Genomic DNA, 27,214 nt, shown 5'->3' on the forward strand with positions numbered 1-27,214 from the left:
CATAAAATGTTACGAAACTGCCTGGAAGAAGACGTGTGTCTATATCGTCCTAATGCACGGTGAGAAGGAGAGTTTGAGTGGCTAAAGACGCTCCAAGGACCACAGCTGGAGAATTGCAGAAAATAGTTGAGTCTTGGGGTCAGAAAACCTTTTTAAAAACAATTGTCAAACAGCACCTACATCACCACATGTTGTTTGGGTGGGTTTCAAGAAAAATTCTACTAGCTCATCCAAAAACAAACTCCAGCATATTCAGTTATCAGACACGACTGGAACTTCAAATGGGACTGGCTTCTATGGTCAGATGAAACTAAAAAATGAGCTTTTTAGCAGTAAACACTCAAGATGGGTTTGGTGAACACAGGGATAAAAAGTACCCCATGTGTACAATGAAATATACTGCTGTATGTTTGATGTTGTGGGCCTATATTTCTGCTGGAGGTCCTGGACATCTTGTTTAGACACATGGCATCATGGATTCTATCAAATACCAACAGATAAAAAATCAAGTGACTGACTCTGTTAGAAATCTTATAATGGGCCATGTTTGGATCTTCCAACCGTACAATAATCCAAACACAAACCTCAAAAACAACACAAAAATGGGTCACTGAGCACAAAACCAAGCTTCTGCTGGCCATTCCAGTCCTCTGACCTGAACCCTATAGAAAATGAGTGGGTGAACTGAAGAGAAGAAGCACCAACATGGAGCTGGGAATCTAAAGGGTCTGGAGTGATTCTGGATGAAGAAATGGTCTCTGATCTCTTGTCAGGTGTTCTCTAACCTCATCAGGCATTATAGGAGAACATTTAGAGCTGTTAAACTGGCAAATTGAGGTTTCAAAAAGTATTGAATAAAAGGGCGTCGGTAATTGTGACCAATGTGTATTAGAGAAAATACACAAGATATTTTCCCCCATTTTAAATTCTTATTACCCAATGAAAGGTTAGATTTTTGTGAATTTTTTTAATAAAAGATCAAAAGGATTAACAAAGATTTTTGACTTTCATGAGCTGTAAGCTCTAATCATCAAAATTAAAACAAAAAAACTTTTGAAATGTTTGAAATGTCAGCAAAAATTCTGGAAATACTGGAATTTTTGCATTGCCATCACAGGAATATAAAATGTATTAAAATATAAAATATAAATCTATCTATCTATCTGTATATATATATATGTATATATATATATAGGTGCATCTCAATAAATTGTCATGAAAAAGTTCATTTTTTCTTGTAAGTTATTTCAAGTGAAACTTTCATATATTTTAGATTCATTGCATGTAAAGTAAAACATTTCAAAAGTTTTTTTGTTTTAATTTTGATGATTAGAGCTTACAGCTCATGAAAGTCAAAAATCAGTATCTCAAAATATTAGAATATTTACATTTTAGTTTGAATAAATGACCATCCCTACAGTATACATTCTGGGTATCTCTTGTTCTTTGAAACCAAAATAATGGAGAAGACTGCTGACTTGGCAATGATCCAGAAGATGAACATTGACACCCACCACAAAGAGGGTAAGTCACAGAGGCTCATTACTGAAAGGTGTGGCTTTTTACAGAGTGCTGTATCAAAGCATATTAAATGCAACGTTGACTGGAAGGAAGAATTTGGGTAGGAAAAGGTGCACAAGCAACAGGGATGACTGCAAGCTTGAGAATACTGTCAAGCAAAGCCGATTCAAACACTTGTGAAAGCTTCACAAGGAGAGAACTGAAGCTGGAGTCAGTGCATCAAGAGTCACCACGCTCAGACGTCTTCAGGAAAAGGGCTACCAAGCCACTTCTGAACCAGAGACAACGTCAGAAGCATCTTACCTGGGCTGTGGAGAAAAAGAACTGGACTGTTGCTCAGTGGTCCAAAGTCCTTTTTTCAGATGAAAGTAAATTTTGCATTTCATTTGGAAATCAAGGTCCCAAAGTCTGGAGGAAGAGTGGAGAGGCACAGAATCCATGTTGCTTGAAGTCCAGTGTGAAGTTTCCACAGTCAGTGATGATTTGGGCTGCCATGTCATCTGCTGGTGTTGGTCCACTGTGTTTTCTGATGTCCACAGTCAACGCAGCCATCTACCAGGAAATTTTAGAGCACTTCATGCTTCCTTCTGCTGACAAGCTTTATGGAGATACTGATTTCAATTTCCAGCAGGACTTGGCACCTGCCCACACTGCCAAAGGTACCAAAAGCTGGTTCAATGACCATGGTGTTACTGTGCTTGACTGGCCAGCAAACTCGCCTGACCTGAACCCCATAGAGAATCTATGGGGTATTGTCAAGAGGAAGATGAGAGACACCAGACCCAACAATGCAGATGACCCGAAGGCCACTATCAAAGCAACCTGGGCTTCCATACCACCTCAGCAGTGCCACAAACTGATCAGCTCCATGCCACGCCGAATTGAGGCGGTAATTAAAGCAAAAGGAGCCCCTACCAAGTATTGAGTACATATACAGTAAATGAACATACTTTCCAGAAGGCCAATAATTCACTAAAAATGTTGTTTTTTTTATTGGTCTTATGAAGTATTCTAATTTGTTGAGATAGTGAATTGGTGGGTTTTTGTTAAATGTGAGCCAAAATCATCACAATTAAAAGAACCAAAGACTTAAACTACTTCAGTCTGTGTGCATTGAATTTATTTAATACACGAGTTTCACAATTTGAGTTGAATTACTGAAATAAATTAACTTTTCCCACGACATTCTAATTTATTGAGATGCATCTGTATATACAGTTATGGCCAAAAATATCGGCATTTTAATATTCTGATTCTCCATTTGTTTATTATCCAGCCATTTCATACAGAAATTTTTTAGTGAATGTATGAAGCTAACACAATCCAGTCCAGTGCACTCCTCTGAACAGTAAATATGATGTTTTATCATTTCAAACCTATAAACTTATTTTTGTCAAATGTTTTACTTAATATGTTTGCCGTGTCTTTGAAATAAATACTTTTAGTATTTTGTTATCTAATGTAATGACATTAGAAAACCAATCTGTTTTGTAGGATAGTATTCATTGTGTAAAAGACATATTTCAGGCAAGTACACCAATGCATTGACATCATATTGACGCTTGGCAAAACCTCTCAGTAGCAACCAAAATTCTTTATGCTTTGGTGTTGAACCGCTTTAACAAAACACCATCCTTGAACTTGTCCCACACCTGAACCTGTTTTTCACATTTTTCATCCGTTCACGCATGTGTGAGCGCGTGATTCTGTGTTTTTGTGTCTGATTATTTTTGTGTGGCTCTGTGACGCATTTAGTTTGGGCCAGCGGCTGCAGGAGTGTTTGAGTCATCTGGCTGTGTGAGAGTGCGTTTGCATGTGTTTACATGTGTGTGCGAAGGCTACGAGCACTTCTGGCAGGTTCACTACCATGAAGCTCCCACAGTGACAAGACTGACCCCACCATTGCCTCCAGCAACACAGGGAGTCATGTCATGCCCCAAATACAAACATTCGCTCTCACGTCATTGCAGATTGGAATGCTCATACCCCAATGTCCTAAAGTGTGTTGTCTTCAGACTGTTGTATGATACTTGAGAACAATGCTGTCTCCTCCAGAACGCCTCCTGAAACCATCTTGCCTTTTCCACCATGTGAGATAACCAATGCCAGCTTCTGAAGACTTCACATGCACGCAGCATGGCATCTCTGCTACTGCAGGAGCCACTAGTGAGAGAGGTAACACATTCACTTTAGGCCAAGTGACTTCACAATCAACTTTCAATTATTTTAATCACTTAGGAGGAAACATTCATCAGTAACATATAGTGATAATATAGCTAGATCAAATATATATTAAAAACAGAATGTGAAAATTCATTTAAACATTTTGAAACCATTTTATTTAACTTATTTATTTATTTATTTATTTGCTGTTGCTGTTTTGCAGTTCAGTTAAATAGTCCAGTCCCGTTCTGGAAAATTCTGAATTAATATGATAAAACAGCATAAATATAATAAATCAAGAAGTGTAATTATGATACAATAATCAGTAAAAATGTGTTTTAAATGGTTTTAGATATTGTCACATTGCTGTCACCGCTTGACATGCTGACAACCTATATGCAATGTTTTTTTTTATTCTCTAATTTTGTCTGAATAATAATTTGATAGTTTACTTAATGATAATTATAGTGATATCATAAATATATATTATTTTTAATATAATATTAATAAAAATAAGGTTACACTTTTTTAAGGTGTCCTTGTTACCTTACATGTACTTACTATTATAATAACAATTACCGTATTGACCCGAATATAAGACGATGTTTTTTTTTTTTTTGGAAATACATATTCTCCGCGGTCGTCTTCGTTCAAGTCCTCCTGGGAGGTTTGTACTTACGAGTTGACAAGTCCTTATTTCGACGTCGGGTGCGTTCAAGTCACTTTGGTCGGAACAAGATGGCGATTTAACTTTTCTACATAAAATTAAATGACTTTTTAAACTCTACATCTAACAAAATGATGAATGAAGAATGTGCATCATTGTGTTTTTTTCTTTTTTTATTTAATTTATGAAGGTGATGTAAACTGAATAATTATATATTCTATTAAATAATACAATAATATAATATTTTGTATGTGTAATTTATATAGTTTTATTGTAGGCTACATTACAAAACAATTATCATTTTATTCATTTCAACAACTTTACCGATGCATATCTTTAGTCTTTGGCTGTGTCCATTGCATCAGACACGTTTTTTCACTGACACGCCCCCAACTCGGAAACTCGGGGCTTAAAGAAAATTACTTTCTTTAAGTAATTTCTTTAAGTATGAGTTTCCCACTCATAATAACCACATTGTGGTGGCATTCATGTGCGTTCAACTCGTAAATACGATGTATTCGACATGACTTTAACGCACCATTATATTCAGGGTCTAGACTTTGACATGTCAATAAAACACCCACAATAACAGGTGGCGCCAGAAACGCATAAAACGTGTGCCAGGAAATATGTAATGTGTGTTGTAAAGATCGCGAGTGAAAACAAAAGAAAAAGAAAAGCTTACAGCGGCACGAGTCGTGACTGTCATGTTAGCCTGAAGGGACCAAACTTCCTCTGTAAGTGATTTTAAAACACAAGACAGTGCCCAGATTTGAAGACTACAATAAGATTTCACTTCTACTGTTAATAAAATTTTGGTAGGCTGGATAGTCTAAATGTTATATAATTCAGATGGGCTACCTGTTATTTTTATGTTATATCAAAATGTGTATATTTTCAATGTCATTGTTGGTACATTTTACCAGTATTTACCATACTTTCAAAACAAAAATTAAAATAGGAGAAATATGCAATATGAAAATAATTTAAGAAAAAATGTGTTTTACAGAGAGAGGAGAAAAACAAAAACAAAACAAGATTTGGTTTTCAAAAAGCGTGTCGTCTTATAATCAGGGTCGTCTTATATTCGGGTCAATACGGTAATTATGCATAATTACATGCAAGTAACCCTAAGCCAAACCCTAACCATAAGTACATGTAGTTAATATTACTCAGAAATTAAATGAATAATTACACTGTAACGACATAATATACACTGTAATGTAACACTATAATTACTCTGTGATTTAAAATATTTTTAAAATAAAAACAAACCCACCCACCCCCAATTATCATGTTTTCTGACGTTTTATTTCACAAATTTTTATTCACGTTTTCATTCAAATTATTTTCATTAATGTAACAGGGTAATTTATTTTCTAATTTCTTTTTTTCTAATAACTGTAATGTTGAAATTACAGTAGCCTACTTTTTTCTTTTTATAAAATTGTCCAAATTACAGAGTTTAGGACAATTACTAGAATTAAATGCTTTCTAACATGGCATTATTTTGTTTTTGCGTTATTTACCTAAATAGAATGATAAACAGGGGTTGGGGAACTGACATACTGTCATAATAGCAATCTTAATGGTCCATTAAAACTCTAAAGATCTATAATATCTTCTTTTAAAAATTCGATTCATACTCAAAACTGACCAGGACATGTTCTTGACAGATTTCTTAAGATTCGCTATCAATCCAGGTCCGTCAAGGGATGCTGCGGTTACCACAGCAACCATCGGCGCAACACTTTTTATAGCCTATACATTTCTGTTGCGCAAATGGAAGAGCTAAACTCTATTAGTTTAACTCATCCTGTTCTTCATTTCTCTTATGCACAACTAAGTTCGAATCTAGCCCGCGTTTAGAAGTTCTCTTAATTCTAGTTCGCTAGAATCTCGTGAGCGCGTGCCATTCTGCGCACGAGCGTCAGTTGATTTTCCCTAAAAACCCAGCTCGCGTAGAAAAGACGTTCTTAGCCAATAACGCGTGCCAGCTATTGGCAGATCATTTCCAACATTTAGCAAATGAAACCACGTGCAAGCCTCTGTTCGCTCCAATCAATTGATGTAAACTGAGCGAAGCGGACCTTTGTGGGAGCAATTGCGTTTCCGTGGCGCGGAGGTAGATCTCTATTAGTGAGTGTGGAGGCCACTGAATTTGTGGTGAAAGCGGAATAATACGGTCATTTAAATAGTAGGGAAACGGATATTACCGGGCGCGTCTAATTAATCAGCTGTTTTATGCTTATTTGGCAACACACGGATTAGACTGTGCATAGTAAATTGCGTTTTATATAAAAAAGAACCTATTTTTACCTGGATGCACGGAGTATTATGCGCTTTCTTTTCTCGTTGGACTGTAAATTACGCATGGTCGATATTTTTGCTAATAGTTGGACGTCTACTTATTGCTTTCGTCTTTTAATGACTTGTGACTCAATGAAAACTATATTTTGAAACTGACATTTTTTGTAGACCATCCAGGATTTATTCGCCTTTAAATGAGATACTCTCCCATCGCCAATGCCACAAAACTGCGTCTTTTTCTACGAACCAAGAGCTGTAAAGAAACGCAAGACCCCATCTCTGTGAATACTGCGAGTGCTGCATCATCTCATTCAATTTGCTGTCAGCCAAGAGAGGGGCGACAATAACTTTGAGCGGTTATTGTGTCACATTTCCTTCAGTCTCCGCATCATTTTCCACAGATTCGAAGCGGGCAGCTGTTGCAACACACGCAGGTAAGACGTGCCTTCTTTTTGTTCCAATCTGATGCTGCTACTGCTGCAACGTGCGCAAGGATCGCATACACATAGGTCGCTCATTACAGCCCTTGCTATGCGGGTTTTGTTTATTTTCTGTGTGTGAAGACATTTTTATGAGGTAAATAGGGAGCATTCATAACGAACGTAAGATTTGGGAATGGATACATGTCATGGGGATTGGTGTCGCACAGCGTGTGTCGTCCGCCACTGGAATTTTAATTTCCTCCCTGAGATCTGCCATGATGCTGCTGCTGTGTGTATAGCTTGCTATAGTGTTTGCGTGTGTGTGGGTCAGGATGTCTGGACTAAATAATGCTAAACGAAAACCTAAAGCTGCAATAAGGTGTCTTAAAAGGATAACTTTAGGGGTAGGGGAACGAAAATGTAATTATCTCAGTATAACAACAATAGAAGTCAATGGAAAGTGCTCCCTGTTGTTGTTAGAAAAACAACAAGCATGTTTGTTTATTTGTTTGTTAACGGCTTGTGTCACTTCTAACTGTGGCGCATTGTGAACACCAGCATTCAAGTGTCGCAAAATGCAACAATTAAGCAAATTCTTCACTTATCAGTTGACTATTAGATGTCTTTGTTCGTTTCGTGTCCATCTGTAAATAACAGCACAAAGCTTCTTTCTTTTTTTGTACTAGGACTTGTTGCTAACTACCACACTTTTCCTAAATCCTAAAATACTTTCATTTTATCTCCGAAGGCCTACTGTCCTCTTTCTAACCTTCATCCCTCCATCCCCATTTCAGTGTGTGCTCGCTTGTAAAATGGTAATGGGTGCATATTAGCCTGACATCTGTCATCTGCACCTGTTTGTGGATGGGACGGATGCCTCCCATCCTCCTGAGTCAGAGAAACAGGCTGATGGTGATGATGAGGAGGATGAAGGGGGTGGGGAATGGAGAGGAAGAGGAGGCTGAGTGGAGATGTGTACTGCGCTCGCTTATAGGAAGAAGTATGTAGGATATTTACCGCAAAGGGAGGATGAAACGAGCGAGCTAAGCGAGGTGATCCATCTGCCCATCTCTATGTCACATCCCTCTCTATCTCACTCACTGCAGCAGAGCTATTCTAAGAGAACACTTTCGACCCACGCTCTGACAAACAGATTGGGAAAAATAAAGAGTGTATGAGAGAGAAGGAAGGACAAGAGGCATGTAGTGTGGCACGCTCAGGCCGTCTTTGGAGAGTTAGTGTGCATGTGTGTCAGAGGAGTATGTGCAGATGCTGTACAGCACATCTGTGAGGCAGCCTGTGCTTCCAGGACCCTGTCTCTCCGCTTCACATCATTAGCCACACAAGGCGTTGCCGATGGCAACTCCGGAAAAGGAGGCATCTCGGTGAGCGTAAAGCACACTGTAAAACGAAAGGGCATAAGATGCACTTGGTTGCTGCATGTGAGGGGCCGTTGAAAGGTGCGTAGCCTTGCTCTTTTTTTCCCCTCGTCCCTTCTTCCATAAGGGTCCCAAAGACCCTTCCTCCCCCATCCCTGCATCCTTCCTGTCTTCTCTTCTACTCTCAATAGGGTCTCTCTCTGCCCTGCCAACCCCCCACTCAGCACACATCTGTGGCTGTGTCACCCCCCGCTTCCTCTCTGCCTTCGTCCAAAGCTGCACCTCTTTGAACGTATTAAGACTTCAGTATGTTCCCACATGCCTTTTTAGTGGCGTTTTTACACTGTTTTTATACCAGATTTTGAGCCTGGTGCTGTCATTGAGGGTTTAAGATTCACTCTATTGCATCAGCTATGCTAACATGTGCATGTTATTCACTGCCGTAACGTGTGACTCAGTATGTGAGAAAGCTGAGGTCGCACTACTATATGCAGGAAATATGGTGTGCATATTGCATACGCTTTGCACCTTGTTGATCATGGAGGATGATGTGATTCACAGCCATATGATTTTGGATGACTTTGGTTTTGTTGTAAAGAAACAACACACAAGTGTAATCAAACCTGAATGCATAAATTTGATACAATTGTCACAAATTTTAAATAGTTTCTTGATTGTCATAATGGCTGAATGTGTACATATATGCCAGTGTCTGAATAATAACCAAAATATCATATCACAGAGTGAGTAGTTTTATATCACCGTTATGGTGTGTATAGGCCTAGCTATTTTATTGTACAATACAATTACTTTTAATGGGAAATTTAAGAAAAATGGTAATGTGTAATTTGGATAATTCCGTAAATTACATTAAAACGCTATTTAATTTGATTTATTTTCACTTTTATTTAAACAAAAAATAAGATAATTTAAAACAAGTGTATAAGTCTGGCATCAGTAAAACTACTGCTTCACATAATGCAATACTTGAGTTAAAAAAACTGAAATTATTAGGCTACTTCTGTCTTTAAATTTTAAGAAGATGATCTATGTTTAAAGCAGGATTATTGCACGTTGTGACGTAAATTGGCACTTGTAAACAATGCAATGCTACGGAATTATCTCCCTTGTGTGGGATGTGCTCCGGCATGGCTTCAGCACGGATGAATCTAATGTCAGTCACCGCACCTGTGTGGATGTTTACTGTACTTCGCAATCACAGATTCTAGCCTACATCTTGGAATATATGAATTATATTTATATTAAGTAAGAATTTTCACTGTATATTGTCATCTGAGCAAGTAAGTAACAGGTCTGTCACGTTTGTTCTGACCAACTGAGGAAATAAGCATTACAATAAATCTCGCTACCAATGGTGATTAAATCTAACGATCGGTTAGCTCATATCACATCAAACCGTAAAAATTATTATTATTGTTATACTTTATTCTCAAATTATTAATGTTAACAACATCAGCATTGCGTGACTATGAGTATAGTGTGTATTAACGTGTAAATTTCAATTTCTGTACAGTCTAATCTAATTGTCATGCCATTCGAATTTCATATTAAGAAATTCTTTTAACCCAAAAAGCAAATTATGCTCCCTTCGAACTGGTTTTCGTTAAAATACAAATCTTGTGTAATCCCAGGCTATCTGTAATCAGAAGCACGTTTAAAACTGGAATATAATTTAATTTCAATCACATGTGTTTCATAAACACATAATCCTTTCTGGATTACAATCCGACATCAAAATGATACATTTAATTATTCTAGCTGCTGTAAGAAAAGGCTATAAACGATCCACCACATGCAGGATCCTCACATGCGATAGCCAAGTAGCCGGGACAGCTTCTTTATGTTTACAGACATGACATAATTACGCAGTGCCATACTCTAATTTCCTGCGAAAATCTACCCATACCACTCAAATTCTAAAACATTATTATAAGCTAACTGTTGTGAATCGGGCTAAAGTAAGGCGATAGTTTTGAACACTGGCTGGTTATGTACTTGCTCAAATATTGATTTTGGATCATTTTTAACCAAAAAAAGTTACGGAATGCAGCTTTAAGAAACATGTCTACAGCATGTGATATTTTCGAAAATCAGTGGTAGAAGGAATAATAATAAGATGTTGGAGTTGTGACTACATAAAAAAGGGTTTAACTAACACATTAAAAATGTGTTTAGATATTGTAAAAGATGTTGTCAATGCATGCACCTTGATATGCATTGCATCTGCTCATTTCCTGTATGTTCTTGCACTGTGCTGTTTGTGATATATCATGTTGGGCATTTAAGCTCATTGCGGATCAGGTATTCGATTCATTCTTAACTTCCTTTTGTCTTTCAGTGAAAATCCAAGACTAACAAAGGAAAACTGAAGCCAAGACGAAGAGCCATCAGCCTGGATGAAATCGACTGGAGTCCTGGCCAGGAATACAAGTCGTCTTCTTTTCTAAAGCAGATGAACTATCACTGTTTTTGTGAGCCAGGGGCTTTTTGAAAGGTTGTTGATTTGCACAGATTGAAGATTTTCTCTTTGACTTTTTGCTACCAAAACCAGTGCCAAACACTAACCGTGCCAACCAGAAGCAAGAAATTATTTCACTAGTATTTTTGCAGTTTTATTGATCCATTTAAGCCATTGAAACTCAATTTTCACCGACATTAGTTCACAACTTCTACCTTACCTTCACTATTAGTCTTTTTTACTATAATAGCATGTAACGGTTCCCAAGGTGGAAAGTTTATATGTGCATCATTTAATTTAATTCAAAAACAACAAGCAGCTTTCACTCCCCAAAATAGGGAAAACAGTGCATTATTGGTTAAACATGCTTTATGTAAGAGTGGCCGTTACGAATGCATTAGCCTGAGAGAGTTTGGCTCCTGATCGATTGATCGATGGATGGACGGGCTTATGGATGGCTGGCACAAGCCTCATTAAACTTTCCAAAGTGAGCTGCTGCTAATTCTGTTGATTAGTCGTCCGTTCCTCTCACTAAGGCCCGTTTAACTCATCCTCTCCATCAGATCTCTTTAGTCATCCATCTCGTTTGCTCCTCCCTCCTCTACAGACTCTGCACATTTAGAGCAGAACCCTCAGAAGTCTCTGAAGGGTTTAAATACTGAAGCCATACGTCTCATAGCCATACTAACGTCAAGATCCCTGCCATCACTGCAAGGATTCAGCTTGGTCATTCGGGAAGAGCGGGTGCATGGGTATATTCAGGAATATTTTTAGAGGTGTGCATGTTCAATGGTGGTCCAGGTTTGACGTTCCGTAATCTGCCATATTCACCAGCGAGCCATTGACGCGTTTACTGTGTTGACAGTGGGACGACGTTTGAAGTTGTCCCTCTACTTGAAAAGACGCTCTTTAACACTTAGGATAGGTCTTTTGGTGCGTTTACTTGACGATCTCCACGTGTTCCACATTGACGGATGAATCCTGACTTGTTCATGCCTGTTCAGTGGGCTCAACCATGCTGTCCTGCCAGAACTGGGCCCAAGCCCCCGTTTGTTTTATTCTGTTGGGTTGAGCTAAATCCAGAGCAGAGACACTCACGCAAGAGGGTCCAACACACATAGACCCTCAAACTTTACCTAGACTCAGTCCATCCTTCCATTTCCTCTCTTCCTTTCCTGAACACTTCTTCCTTTCTGGCCTGACGTGTCATCAAACCAGGAACTAATATATACCTGCTGCTTGTTATACTTCGTGAGTGCCCTAACCGACCTACACTCTTCCAAAGCCTTCGTAATGAGCCTTTGTCCCGTGGTGCCGCCTTTAGAGAAAAGATCAGCTCTTCCCCATTTCTGAACTCTTTAAAGTTGCTCGTTCTTCGCTTCGTCCTACCTTTATCCCCTAGCCTCAATGACTTCCTCCTGAAACTCGAAAAGATGAAGTACTTAGTATTTTTCTTGAGAACTGACACTGTTAGCCTGATTATGTGGACTGTACAACAGAACCTCAATGACCTTGAAAGGTACTCTTGTTAGTCTCACAAGACATTCTCATTGACGATTAAAGCCTAAAGCGGCAACCAACTGAGATTTGTTTACAAGACGACATCAGTTCTTGGAGCTGAGGATGACAATTGTTTACAAGTCACACGGAATAGCTGAGTACTAGTAACTGTTTCTTTCTATATGGTTGTTTAGTGAGTCGACAACTGAAGTGCCAACCAGAATAGAAAACATTTGGTTTACACTCGAACAGAAATGTTTACATGTTGCCCATAAGGTAAACTCAGATTGAGTCTTGAATGAATTGTTAGTGCCATAGATCAGTTCAGTTACGCAGACTTAAACAAAACCACCTTTAAGAAGAAGCTGTACCCATGACTTTGTGACACTTTAAAAGGTTTACATTGGTAAAATATACATTTTGTTTACAGGACTAAATTGCTTGCAACAAAAGAGTCAAATATTTGTTCATTTCATCTCGCATTTGAGTCATTTTCATATTTTTAAAGCTGTTGTTTTATAGAATTTGCTCATTGAGATAATTCCAAATATTTAATTTTGTGCCAAATCACCCATTAAGCATAAAACTTGTATATAGATTTACCTCATTCTAGTTAATAATTTCCTCAGAAATTTGTTTACACCCTAACAGAGAGTCTCATGCTTATTTTCTTTAACCCAAACTCCCGCACTTGGATGTGCACTTTGCATATTAAATAATTTGCATACTAGTGTATGCACCCGTGAAAGAGAGATTAGACTTGTCTACATGTCTTATATATTGCCACACTGACTTGCAACTTTTGATAGACGTCAGCTTTTTGTAGGCCTCGGAAGTCTTTTGTACGAAGGCTTCACATTTTTTTCATCTTTGATAAAATAAACGCCCATTGTATCAAGATGCCACCCGCTGCCATCTTGCTTTTCTTCCTGTTTGGCCCTGTGGTCTCCACAGTGACTATTACCTCGGAGCGCTCCTCCGTGAACGGGGGTCCGGTGCTGCTTCTGTTGCGAGGACGCGGCCGCAAGTTCCCTCAGCCCGATGCGAGGGGCAAGGAGGCAGCAGCCATGGCGGCAGAGCCAGAGGCAGCCGAGGTCCCTCCGAGACCCCTGCCGCAGATTATGCTACCCCGCAATGTGACGGCCGATGCCCTGAAGCCCCCGCTGGGCGCTGCACAGGTGGCCCCTCCTCCTCGGCGCCTGGTGGACGTGGACGTGTGTCAGGGCTACTACGATGTGATGGGACAGTTCGACAACACTTTCAACTGCACCAAGGGCACCTACATCTACTGCTGCGGCACCTGTCATTATCGCTTCTGCTGCGAGCACCAGCGTAGCCGTCTAGACCAAGACTCCTGCACTAATTACCGCTCACCCGACTGGGCCGTCACGGCGGGACCCATCACCCAGCCCCCGGTCCGACACGACCCAGATTTCGACCCACTGCAGCAACAGAGCAACAACACGGCTTACGTCATCGGGGGAGTCATCTCGTTTACCATGGCCGTGGCCATTGGGGTTAAAGTGGCCTTCCATAAACTGTCTCGACGACCGAGGAACAGAGACATCAACATGCCTAGGTGAGTGAAAGGCCCATTATGACCGGGCTCACGATGTGGAAGGAGACAATGCTGTACATATCTGAGTCTGCATCAGTGACTGCCATCTGAAGAGATCCGTAGTGATTTTGATGTCAGACTCTTTCAGCATTCACCTTTTGATTCCGTCATATACTCATCCTTCTTTTTTACTGTTTATCTCTCTCTCTTCAGAGCGCTGGTGGACATTCTGCGTCACCAGTCCAGTCCAGTCCAGCAAGGAGAGAGGAACAACAGCACGGTCCTCACAACCGCCACTTCCAGTGAGGGAACACTGGGGCGTACGTCGAAAAACTTCTACACTCCCGTCCTCCAGAGCAAAGACAACCGGAGTGAGTCTATCTCACCCACTCATGAGAGTTACAGAACGAATGAAAAGCTAAAAGGGCATAATGGATGTAGTCAAAACGTGTATATACATTTGCAGGGGAATGAATAAGCAGATATTGAGAAAGAGGGGTTTGGATTGTAGAATCAACTGGGCAGAAATGAAATCTGGAGGTATGATTTAGTCGACAGATCGACAAGCCTGTGTATGAGGTAATGTAGAACAGAGGATGTGTCAGAAATGAGTCAGATTAATTCTGCTTCAGATGCTATGTAACCACATGAAACTAGAGCAGCAAGTAAAGGAGGAGGTGTTTTCCACCTTTAAAGCTAAAGCATTCTCAACTAACATCCAAAATACGAATGCTTAACGTATGCAGTTCGGGGGCTGCTTTTAGGAAGTAATCTAAATACTATATAAATAATAAAATACAAATCTTGTCATAATGTTAGTTGTTTATCAGCTGGTTTTGATGAATGCAGCAACCAACAATTGCACCTATGTCTTAGACCTGTTAAGTGATGGTCAGTTTTAATAATGTTAAAACAATAATTGTGTGAAATATTAAAACATACAATAATCTTGTGATGGCAACTCCAGGTTTTAGTGATCCTTCAGACTTATTATCATCAATGTTGAAAAACATTGTGCTGCTTAATATTTTTGGAGAAACCATAATACAATGTTTCAGGATTCTTCGCTGAATGGAAAGTTTAAAAGAACATCATTTATTTGAAATAGAATTCTTTTGTAACAACATTATAAATTAATTTACTATCACTTTTGAATAATTTAATCCATCCTTGTTTAAATGAAAATTCTGTCATTTACTCACCCTCAAGTAGTTCCAAACCTGTATGAATGTCTTTGTTCTGCCGAACACAAAGGAAGATATTCTGAAGAATGTGGGAAACAGAGCAGTTCATTGACTTCCATAGTAGGAAAACAAATACTATGGAAGTCAATGGTGCCCCAAAACAGCCTGGTTACAAACTTCAAAATATCTTACTTTGTGTTCAGCAGAACAAATTTCATTTTTGGGTGAACTACCCCTTTAATAAAACTTTTGAACATAGCATATATATATATTCATAAAATTCATTAATACTTTCTAAATGTTTTTTTAATAATCCATGTGCAAGAAAAAAATCACTTTAATTAATCGTAAGGATGTAACCAAAAATGTAAAACTGGTAAGACCAAAGGTAAAAATTGACTAAGCTGTCATTGAAAAATATATTTAATGAATAATATGGGGATGCACCCCTCATTGTTTGTGGTTTTTAATCCCTGATTTACAGTTGTTCAGATGTTCTTTTTAGGATTGAGTCCATTTTGTCATGATTTGTCTGTTTTCACTCTCAAGTTTTCAATGTTTGGCTGCAGTTGCTAACAGAACACATGCTTTTTAAATGTGCTGCAGGCGGTCTGTCCAATCAGTGATGAGAGTCTTTTAGTGGCACCAATCAGTTGTAAGAATATTTTAAATTTTTTTATCACCATTATTGAAATTGAAATATGACTGCACTGCAAGCAAGCAACGTGGTAAAAGCAAGAAACTGCATCACTGACAGAAGTGCTTGCAGTCTCTAAACCGTTTCATTCGTTATAACTGGACCACTATTTTTGCGTCGTGTTTTTCACTTGCAGTACTGATAGATATTTCTTGGAAAAAAAAGGGGTGCAGGCCACTGAAAACCATTTTAAGTGAAGATATTAAACATGCTAAGAGGCCTCGCATTTTCTGACCTGGGAGTGGATCAGTGTTCACTCTGCTCTCTTGCAGCTGGGAAACACAGTTTTGGCCAGACTGGGTCCAGTCCTAAACACACAGCTACTATCGGTAAGCCAAGGAGCTTAGGCAGAGTGTGCAAATGTGTCACTTGTGTGAGAGCGCCAGTAAGAAAGCTTCAGATTTGTCTGTGTGTATTTGTCACTTCCTTTGCTTTGGCTTGGTCTTGTTGGTTCGAGTGTGTTTGCTCGTGCCCTCCCACTCTGTCGCTACCCTGAGCTATTTTCTTGTTGTTTGTCCTGCACCCAGTGCTGTTTGCACCAGTCACCAAAGCTTCAGTAAATGTGCTGGCATGCATAGTAGCAGAATGCCAAAATCATGAAGAAAAAAGTGTCTCTTCTTCATGTTTATGTATGTTATTCATTTATCTTAAGCACATGAATATTATGTTTAACCACTGGGAGAAAAAATCTTGATGTTCTGGATTCCACCTTCTGTTTTCACTTTGGCAAAATCTATCTATCTATCTATCTATCTATCTATCTATCTATCTATCTATCTATCTATCTATCTATCTATCTATCTATCTATCTATCTATCTATCATCTGTCAGTTTTCAAGGCCCTTTACCTTTTTTCAAATTGAAATGTGTAATTTCTTGAAATGCTACCTCAATTCAAATTCATACTAAGAAATTGAATTCAAATTTAAAATGCATTCTCTTTTCAGTTTCTAAATGGCTCACTTCCCAGATAGACAGAATTATTTCCTTAAAATTATTTTGTCTGTTATTTCTTTCTTTTCTTTTCTTTTATTACTTTGCTTCTGTGAGTGTGGATGGTGGAAAGAAAATTGCAAAACTGAAAGAGGAATTTTGTTTATTAGCACATTATTTATATATACTTTTCTTCCTGCAAAGATAGATAGGTATACACTGCTGCTCAAACGTTTGGGATCAGTAAGATTTTAATGTTTATTAAAGAAGTTTCTTCTGCTCATCAAGGCTGTATCTATTTGATCAAAAATACTGAAAAAAATTTAATTTTGTGAAATATTATTCCAATTTAAAATAACAGTTTTCTATTTTAATATACTTTAAAATATAATCTATTTCTGTGATCAGAGCTGAATTTTCAGAATAATTACTCCAGTCTTCAGTGTCGCATAATCCTTCAGAAATCATTCTAATATGCTGATTCATAATCAATGTTGGAAACCGTTGTGCTGCTTCATATTATTATTATTATTATTATTATTATTTTTATTTTTTTATTTTTTTTGGGACCTGTGATATTTTTTTTTTTTAGGATTCTCTGATTAATAAAAAGTAAAAAATAACAGCATTTATTTTAAAAAGAAATTTTGTGTTACAATATACAATGCTATTCAAAAGTTTGGGGTCAGTACATTTTTTATCTTTCTTTTTTTTTTTTCTAAGAAATTAATACTTTTATGATGTGTTAAATGAATAAAAAGTCATAGTAAAGACTTATATTGTTAAAAAAGATTTCTAATTCGAACAAATGCTGCTCTTTTTAACTTTGTATTCATCAAAGAATTGTAAAAAAAGTATCACATGTTCCAAAAAACAATATGAAGCAGCACAACAGTTTCAACACTCATAATAAATCAGCATATCAGAATGATTTCTGAAGGATCATGTGACCCTGAAGACTGGAGTAATGATGCTGAAAATTCTGCGCTGCATCACAGAAATAAATTCTATTTTAAAGTATATTAAAACAGAAAACCAATATTAGAAATTGCAATAAGATTTCACAATATTACTGTTTTTTTCTGTAGTTTTGATTTAAGAAATACAGCCTTGATGAGCAGAAGAGACTCCTTTACTTTTGAGTGGCAGATATATATATATATATGTGTGTGTGTGTGTGTGTGTGTATATATATATATATATATATATATACATATACATATACACACACACACACACACACACACACACACAGGTTTTCTCAGTTGCTTTGGTGCATTTTTATTTGCAAAGAAGTATGCACATTTCTCGAAACAATTCGTACAAACAGCACCACACAATAAATTACCTGCAAAAGTCTGTAACTTACTCAAAATCTTTAGTTCATCTCTCAAAAGTATTTATGTCAATGAACATATGTGTTTGCCCGACAAAGGTCTTTGACTGAAACGTTGCCACTTTTAAACTTTTTTGAATAAAGGGAGATTAACAGTTTGCAGAACTTTTTTCCATTATTTTAATGAACATATCAGTGCCATCAGAATGAAAGGTCCTTGTGTCATTGTTCACAAACAAGATGAAGCTTAGTCATGTTGTCAGTATAAGTTTGGATGACAGTTACTGTATTGAAATGCAGAAGGCTGCACTACTTATGTATGCCATATATCCATTTCAAAAGTACAAATTTACACATTACTGTATGTGGGATATTGACTGAAAGAGACTGGATAGGATTCACAGTTAAGGTCATTGCACACAGAGTCAGAAATTTTCGCACGTTAAAAAATAAATACGACCTCACGTTGTGTCAATCACGTTTAAAAAAATTTGGATCAGGTTCGATTTTCTGCGTTTTTGCATCCAATGCATTTTGATAGGAAAGGATGAGGAATACGGAAAAACGCACGCGAAAATTTCGGACTCAGTGTGCAATGACCTTTACACTTTTACTAGTGGCCTGACAAAAAAACACATTACTACAACATTGTGATAATTAAAAGAGAAAGAAATATGGGAACAAAGGCGAAAATTAGAAAGTCAAAATTTGTAACTCTTGTGTTGTTCTCTGTCTACATAAACTTTTAAACTTTTCAATTGAAGGTTCATGATGTACCTTTGAGCTATTTCAGAGAACTGGTTTATCATTGGTTGATCTACATTCTCTTCATTAGTGAAAGTCAAGATTCACTTGCACAATCCATGGCAAATTAACAAAAAGTCTTAATAGCACTAAAAGTGGCACTAAAATAGCACTAAAGTGGTTATTTGGCTCGTAATCATAGGGGAACCAATTTTGGTGCTGTATAGCAACAAATCTTGGTGCTTCAGCGGTTCTTCACCGGTTCTTTGGCATGACTGAGGAGCTATATAGCACCGCTACCATATACAGAACCTGTTAAGCTCCTGTATGGTTTTTCAGCGGTTCTTTGGGGTAATTAAGGTGCTATATAGCACCACTGCCATACAACGAACCTGTTAAGCCCCTTTAAAGGTTCTTTACGAGCCAAAGAACCACTGTTGGTGCTGTTTAGCACCATTTTTGTTGAAGAAATACAGTGCAATATGACACCTCTGATAGTTCTACATAGCCATTTGACAAAGGTGCTGTATAGCACCTTTAAAGATATGGTGCTATATAGCACCAAAAGTGGTTCCCCTATGATTACGAGCCAAGAACCACTTTTAGTGCTATATAGCACCATTTTTTTTTTTAGAGTGATTGTGTAGAAAAAAAAAAAAAGAATAAGAAACTGCTTCTATGATGAGCACAACTGACTAGATGATATGGAGGTTGAACAAGTATTTTTGAGAATTTCATTTCTGATTCGAGAAATGCACCAAAGCGACTGAGAAAAACTGTATATATAAATTTTTTGTACATTTAAGTATCATTAAATATAGCATATAATATTATATACTGTAATATATGATATATGTGACCCTGGACTATAAAAACCAGTCATGAGTCGCACGGGTATATTTGTAGCAACAGCCAACAAAACATTTTATGGGTCAAAATTATAGATTTTTTTCTTTTATGCCAAAAATCATTAGGATATTAAGGGCCGGTTTTACTAACAGCTTGCGCCAGTGCAAACCGTCTTTTGACGTTAAAATTGTACTGTCAGGATTTACTAAAGACGCGCAGTGACAAATTAGCGCTGAAAAGGCGTAGACACAGTTATTTTTGCGCCTGAACTTATTGAATATGCATTTGTAGGAGTTTCCCTTTCAGACGCAAAAGTTATGGGAGGAGAGTATTAAAATGAATCACGCAGCGCGTTTTAATAACGTTTGCGCTCGTCAAATTACTGGCATCTACGCCATTATTTAACGCCCGAAAAAAGCATGTCTTTATTATTAAAGTAACTATTTTGTGCTTGAAATGGCTGCAATTGTTGCTAGGAGGAGGCACCACACAGAGAGTGCATGGTAGAAGGGAGAGGATTTTTTCCACACGTATTAATTTATTTTAAATGCCAGAAGAACACATTATCCGAACATATCGTTTGCCAAGCCATGTTATTTTTAATTCGCTTCAGGAAATAAAAGACTACTTTGTTCCCTCAACTAGGAGTCACGCAATACCAGCTCAATCAAAACTTCTTGAAACCCTTTATTTTTTGATTCCGGTTCTTTTCAACGTACTGTGGCATCTTTATTTCTGTATTTTTTTTATTTGCTACTACGCTAATTTGCATTGCGCTTGGTATATTGCTTTGGTTGATATGTAAATGAGATGTTGCGTCTGTGTTCTTTAATTGTTAGTAAATCACCCGCAGAAATTTCCCCTCCCATCGGCACTGTTTTGGAATTGCACTATCGCGCTAATTTGCCCTGTTTAGTAAAACTGGCCCCAAGTAAAGATCATGTTCCATGAAGATATTTTATAAATTTCCTACCACAAATACATCAAAATATATTTTTTTCATTAGTAATACGTGTTGCTAAGGACTTCATTTGGACAACTTTATAGGCGATTTTCTCAATATTTAAATTTTTTTTTTGTTGCCCCCTTTAGATTTCAGATTTTCAAATAGTTGTGTGCAGGCCAAATATTGTCCTATCCCAACACACCATAAATCAGTGGAAAGCTTATTTATTCAGCTTTCAGGTGATGTATAAATCTTCAAATTTCAAAAAATTGACCCTTATGACTGGTTTTGTGGTCCAGGGTCACATTTATATAGCTACTACATATATGTGAGAATCATAACAGCTTTATTCTAAAGTAAAATTAAAAGCCTTTGACTTCATGAGTCAAAATAGCAAATGTTGCATGCCATGGTGAATTGGGGCTGGTGGACTGAAATGGACTGCTAACTCCAAGGTACTTAAGTTCGAATCTCAGCAAGGATGATCTATGAACTGGAGAGTTGCTGAGTTCACCTGTGACCACTGTGCCCTTGACAACATTTAATCTGAAGTGTTTAACTCGTAGGGAGGGAGGGAGGGGTGGTACTACAGATTACTTATAAAAGTGTGTGTGGAACAAATTACTACATAAATAAGGATATTACCATTATATAAGGATATATATTAAATTCAAGGGATCAACCAGTAAGACAATATTATAGTCACACATCTCTACACAAACGTCCCAGTTCCATTGTATTCTAAGTATTTCTGCTGTTGTCTTTTAGAGACTCGGGATGCAGCTTCAGTGTTCCAGTCACCCATATTCTACATTCGACCCAGATAGATATGCTTTGAACACATCAGTTGTTGGTGTTTGTCTTATTGTCTTTTGTTCTCCTCTCCTAGAGCGAGTTCCACGCATGAACAACACCCAGCTGGCCTCAACAGGAACACTGCTGTCCAGCAAGCACAATAATTCTGGATTTCACCCCTCCTTCTCTCACTCCTTCCACAACCTTGCCCAGCTACCACCATCATACGAGACCGTCATGAAACCAGAGCTCAACCGCTACAGCTCCCTCAAGAGACTAGGTGAGTGTGTGTCTGAAAAAGAGAGTGTGTAATTTCAGAACTGCTACTCAGAGGGTCTCTGTGAGGGAGTGTAGCATGGAGTCAGCCGCTACTGTTTTAGGAAGGACGCCCTGATGTGGCATTGGAGAGTTTTTGCATGTTTAATTTTATCAGCATGATTGGGGAAATAATATTCATATTCAATCAATGCTCGAAAACTATAATTGTAAGAATTTGGAAATTACTACAACAAAAATTGACTTACAGTCAAAAATGGCTTTTTTAAAAGGGTTGAGATGAACTTCTAACCCCTATATCTGGATACTATCGGTATATTTTAGCCAGATTTTACACATTCAACTCGTGTGTGATTGGATGGTGTGATCTCACTTTACCACACAAAATGCAAATCTCCACATACGTAATACAAAAGAGGTTATATTAAACTGAAATTATTAGTTAAATCTGAATTTAAATAAATTTTATAAACAATGATGGATAATTCAGAATTCTTTCCATGTCATGATTTTCCTTTATTTATGAACCTTGTAGTTTGTTTTAATAATTAAATATTTAGATATTGACTAAAGATTAAGTGCCATGAACTAAAAATGAAAATTTTTTACAGCATCTAGTTTAAAATAAATTCATAAATATATATTTGTTCATTGTTAAGATATTATATTAATATATACTTTGTTAATATTAAATTATATGCTTTATTAATATTAAATAATAAGTATAGAAATATAAAAGTTAGCATTAACCACTGTTAATAAATGCTGTAAAAGTATTGTTCATTGTTAGTTCATAAGGCCTAATGCATAATCTGTTAACGAACTGAGCCTAATTGTGAGGTGTTACCAAAAAATCTGCAACGCAGCGTTTTTAGCAATTATTTTTAGCATTGCAAATTACTTGCATAGCTAAATGTGGAAAATACATTTGCATGTTACACCTTCATTAAATGTGGTTAACATCCATCCCAGACAACTTCCAAATGTGTATTCAGAAATTCAATCACATTGCATCATTTTAATGCAGTCAAGTGCGATCTGATCACCAAAACGCTTGTTAATGACAGGATTAATGGGTCAAATTAATGAAAGATACTAATTTTCATATTTCCTTACTACAGAGAAAAACTTGGAGGAATATTCTGGATATTATACCTCCAAACGAAGGCCAGATAATGCTCCTCCCAGCTTTCACTCCTCCCAGCACCACCTTCCCTGGGGTGGTGACTTCACACTGGGTACCCGGGGTACCCTCCCGCTAAATACGTCCCGCACGCGTATCCACATGCCCACTTCCACCCCCAACCCCTACCCTCTACCCCAGACGCAGTACAACCCCACGTTCGACACGATGAGTAAACCACCTCGCCGGGTGATGTCCCAAGACCAGCTTCTGGCGCTGGGGGAGGGGAACACTCTCTCACGCCTCTCCAAGAACCAGCAGCATCAGTACTACAAACCCATGACCACCAGCAAGAGCTCCAACACCCAGACTTTACGCAAGTCTCATGAACGCCTCCTGGTCTCTCCAGACCGCCTGGAGGAGCGAATGATGGTTGATTACAGTGGGATGGTGCCCACCATGTCTCGTCTCACGCACCACCAGAAAGCGCAATCCCAGCAGAACGTGTGCGTGACGCCTTCGCTCGACCGCCATCACATGATAAAAATGAATTCGCACCCTACCTCCGGCCGCGAGCAAGACCACACGGTCGCCACCATGTCCTCCGGCCATGGGGCCGGGACTTTGGGATGGGGGGAGGTCCACGGCTCCGGAGGAGGACCCGGAGCGATGGCGCACAGTGCTCGCCGGATGGCCTTTGCGACGAAACGCCAGAACACCATCGAACAGCTGCATTTCCTTCCCGGAGGAGGTGGGGGAGGGGGCGCAGGGGGTGGTGGAGGTCAGGCGCTGAGGACGGGGAGCAAGAACGAAGTAACCGTGTGAGCGCAAAAAGAAAGATGGTAAGGAGACGATGGATAGATGAGGTGTGATTGCGCAAGCTGAAGGGAGAGAAGACGGTGGAGTGTAAAGAAGGCTGAAGAAAGGAAAGGAGGAAGGAAATAAGAAAGGGGTCAGAAATCACGCCAAATGAATGCAATACACAGTGTATTGCTATTGAGAGAAGGAGGGATGCAAAAACCATAGCATAAGTGATTCTGTTGATCCCTAAATTGCCAAATTCTCCATAAATTGAAATGTGAAGAAGGGCCCAGGTCTCCTCTGACCTGTGAGTAGCATATAGTGTCTCGATGGCACTATTTAGACATGATCTGAGGAGATGCAAAAAAGAAAAGTTTCATTACTAGAATAGGCCAAGTTTTCTCTATTTAGTACATTCCAACTGATGTAAAAGCCAATTGGTTTAGGGGTTCATTTGTTTTTCCTGAATCCAATGATACAGTTGACCTTGCCTCCAAATGTTTGGTTTCATTCAATGCAAAGTGTTATTCTCAAAGAAGTGTATCACAATCATCATTAAAATAAGGGAAAAATGAGATAATCTGGATGAAACTGACAAGTGTCCAATAGTACACTGAATTACCTCACGGAAACTGTGATCTGACCTGTCTCAAATCAGATCTGACTTGACTTGGGAATGGATTATTGTGCACGTTAAGCAGTTTGCCATCAAGTGAAGAAAACACTGGTTATTCATCAAAGAGAAGAACTCGAGGACTTGAAAAATGTCACTCGTTTTGTGACCTGACTCTTTAGTCTGCACTGTTAATATTAGTCCAAATGCCATCAGCCATATTAGAGCTTATTCATATGGAGTATAATGGAGGAAAACATCGTCATTGGGAGACGGGTGTTATACTGATGATCAGAGATTTTTAGCCTCTTATACTGAGACTGTGAATCAAAGCTGACATGAATACTTGTCGGTTTGATTTTTTTGCATTGTGGATACAATTTTGGCTGTTTTATAATATGATCAAAAGGCTGTCAGATTGATGGGGAAATCAAGTCTGAACTAAAAATGCTTGAGCAGACAGACGTTTGGAAACTGAATTCAGCCATTGAAATCTGATAGAAGTCATGCCTCTTTCTTGCATGTTTGACCAATCAGAGAACAGCTTCACATGACGTCCTGGAGTCATTACGGTTGTTCTGTTATTTATAAGCGTTAAGAGCTGAGATTTAATCATGGGCATGCAGTAATGTCAAATAAGACAGCATACTCTTCACACTTAATTTGCTACTCGAGCTGTTGTATTGAGGGGGAAAGGGTTGGTTATACAATGGACAATTTAATCCAAGGGCTATTCTGAAACTTCTTCATTTGTGTCTGTGCTTCCGTGTTCTGACGGCTTTTTATCTTTTCCCGTGACACAGCTGTGTGGAACATAGAGGCTATGTGCCAATGAGTGTACAAAACAGAAAAATAGAACAAAATCTGCAAAGCTACTTCAAACACTCTGTGTCACTCTAGGATGCATTATTATCTAACCGATGAGTTAGGATTTAGGATTAAAAGGTGTCTTGTTTATCTATACTATATTCAAGAAAAATGTCTTTTTGTTAGCAATTTCTGTGTTTTTCAGCTGTCTCCACATCAAATGGACACTGTTGTGGTGGAATGTCTGAGAACGACCTGGCTGAGCAAGATTATTGGGCCATAATATAGTATTTTAGATCACTCTGCAATGTTTAAGCTTTTATTAACTTTAACTCAATTTAAACACGTTGAAAAAAGGTAAAAAAAAAAAAAAAATTGAATTAAATCCCGAATGTTCAAATATGTACACATGCCAATTTATGTGCATATAGTCATCAATATTATTCATATTCTTGATTACAAACATTGTTTTGTTTTTTTCTTTGTGACTTTAGAAATTGTTTTTATTCCTGTTTTCTGTTATATTTGAGTTTCTAGTGGATTCTAACCTTTGTAACTCTACAAAAAAGCAGATGCAATCATAGTGAAAAGACAAAACGCATGAAGATGTCAAAGCCAGTGTTGATGATGTCATATTGCTGACTTCTGATGTCAAGGTGTGTATGTGTCCAGTTTGTGTGTCGTTATTTGTGTGCTTGTGTGTATTTCAGTGTCTATTTTGGAATGCTTTATCTCGCATTTTATCTGACTTTTGCTTTGTGTGAAGTCAGAGAATGTGCATTTCAGAAAACCCAAAATATAATTTTATTTTTAAGTGAGTGTCTCTTTGAATGCAAAAAAATAAATAAATAAAATAAAAAAAAATAAAAAATCATTTTCCATTGCTGCATTCACCAAAGTTATGGAAAACAAAATAACCACAAGAGTATTTAGTGTCTTTTTAAAAGATATAAATGTTTTTTTTGTTTGTTTGTTTGTTTTTTCATGAGATACATAAAACTTGTAAATTTTCTGGGGGAAAATGCCAAAATGCCATGCATAAAATATTTACAGCAAAAACTTTAATTATTATTATTTTTAAATAAAATCCTCACCATTAAGAAAGACGTTTCCTGGAGATTGATGTGTACTTTTTCTCATGAGTTATTAAATATGTTGGTTGGTTTTACATGTTTATATGTTTTTTGGATGATATTATGTGCTGAGTATTTTGATCTTTAGATTAATTGTTTGTTTACATTGGGTAAAACAGCCAGTGGTCTGTTAAACAGATGCAACGCATTTAGCTACTTTTGACAGCTATATGACTTAGGATCAGTTTGGATTAGAATGTGTGGATGGTTTATGTTACAATGAAAGAGAGAGAGAGAGAATAATGTAGTGGCTGATGTATTGTCTAAAGGTTCAAAGTGGGTTCCACACATTTACATAGGCCTACCATAAATCTCAGCTTTTCATTCACTTGCACTCATTCATCTTTTTAATTTTTTTTACAGTTAGTGGTCCAAAATATTGTTTAAACCTAGCTTTTTTAAATTTCCATTGCTAGGGTGTAGGCTACATTATATTTTTATTTGACATCAAATCCTTTTTTCTACAGTATAATGTTCTGTTTTATTGTATTTATTGATCCGAAACGGGCCGTTCCAGATTCTTAAATGGTTCCTGAGGGAGACGGACGAGGCATCACCGGCATTCGCCATTTTGAGGGGCAGGGTGGGCGAGGACCTTATGTTCGGGTAGGGTAGGTGGGGGAGGAGAGACGGCGGTATGTTGGTAAAATGGCTTCAGAGAGGTGCTGTGCCCTGCATCCTTTCCAAAATATATGTACTGTCTAAAAATGCTGCTCGCGTTCTCTCTCTCTCTCTCTCCCTCCCTCTGTAGTTCTCTCGCAACGTGAATTAATTGTTGTAATTGTAATTGGCTCGCATATGCGCTGAGCAGCTGTTCTGACCGGCTATTTTGTAATCAGTCAACGCGCCGTGCGAGAGAGATGAAATGTGATGTTTTTGAGTCTCGCGCGGGAAGCTCGTGAAATGTGCGTTTTGAGAATGTGTTACTACGTCACACAGCAGTGGAATATTTAGAACGCGCCGCGCGCCTTTTGTTTT

General features: G+C 38.0%; 1 protein-coding gene and 1 long non-coding RNA gene across 4 annotated transcripts in view; one reads left to right on the forward strand and one right to left on the reverse strand.

The window, feature by feature from the left end:
* Positions 1 to 27,214, reverse strand: part of LOC131525230 (uncharacterized) — a 38,293-nt gene that overhangs the window by 10,856 nt on the left and 223 nt on the right. Inside the window, exon 2 of the long non-coding RNA XR_009267155.1 lies at positions 3,508 to 3,684. This is a non-coding gene — a long non-coding RNA (uncharacterized LOC131525230). The remainder of the gene's footprint in view (positions 1 to 3,507; positions 3,685 to 27,214) is intronic.
* Positions 6,346 to 26,541, forward strand: shisa7b (shisa family member 7). Of its 3 annotated transcripts, none has more exons than XM_058752609.1 (6): positions 6,346 to 7,095; positions 10,822 to 14,020; positions 14,213 to 14,370; positions 16,153 to 16,209; positions 21,578 to 21,763; positions 22,881 to 26,541. In XM_058752609.1, the coding sequence occupies exons 2-6, from the start codon at positions 13,341 to 13,343 to the stop codon at positions 23,705 to 23,707; spliced, it is 1,908 nt and encodes a 635-aa protein (XP_058608592.1). In that variant the 5' UTR covers positions 6,346 to 7,095; positions 10,822 to 13,340; the 3' UTR covers positions 23,708 to 26,541. The 3 variants fall into 3 exon arrangements, with proteins under 3 accessions (XP_058608592.1, XP_058608594.1, XP_058608593.1); XM_058752610.1 differs by lacking the exon at positions 6,346 to 7,095 and adding an exon at positions 7,129 to 7,237; XM_058752611.1 differs by lacking the exon at positions 16,153 to 16,209 and having other exon boundaries at positions 6,427 to 7,095; positions 22,881 to 26,540.

Source organism: Onychostoma macrolepis, chromosome 19 (assembly GCF_012432095.1).
Source record: "Onychostoma macrolepis isolate SWU-2019 chromosome 19, ASM1243209v1, whole genome shotgun sequence".
Classification (NCBI taxonomy): Eukaryota; Metazoa; Chordata; class Actinopteri; order Cypriniformes; family Cyprinidae; genus Onychostoma; species Onychostoma macrolepis.

What these genes read in the sequence shown, in the direction of transcription:
- shisa7b (XM_058752609.1), top strand. Translation starts at nt 13,341, where the DNA reads ATGCCACCCGCTGCCATCTTGCTTTTCTTCCTGTTTGGCCCTGTGGTC. An exon ending in AGAGACATCAACATGCCTAG is followed by an intron (nt 14,021 to 14,212) that starts GTGAGTGAAAGG and finishes CTCTCTCTTCAG; the next exon opens with AGCGCTGGTGGACATTCTGC. An exon ending in TAAACACACAGCTACTATCG is followed by an intron (nt 16,210 to 21,577) that starts GTAAGCCAAGGA and finishes CTCCTCTCCTAG; the next exon opens with AGCGAGTTCCACGCATGAAC.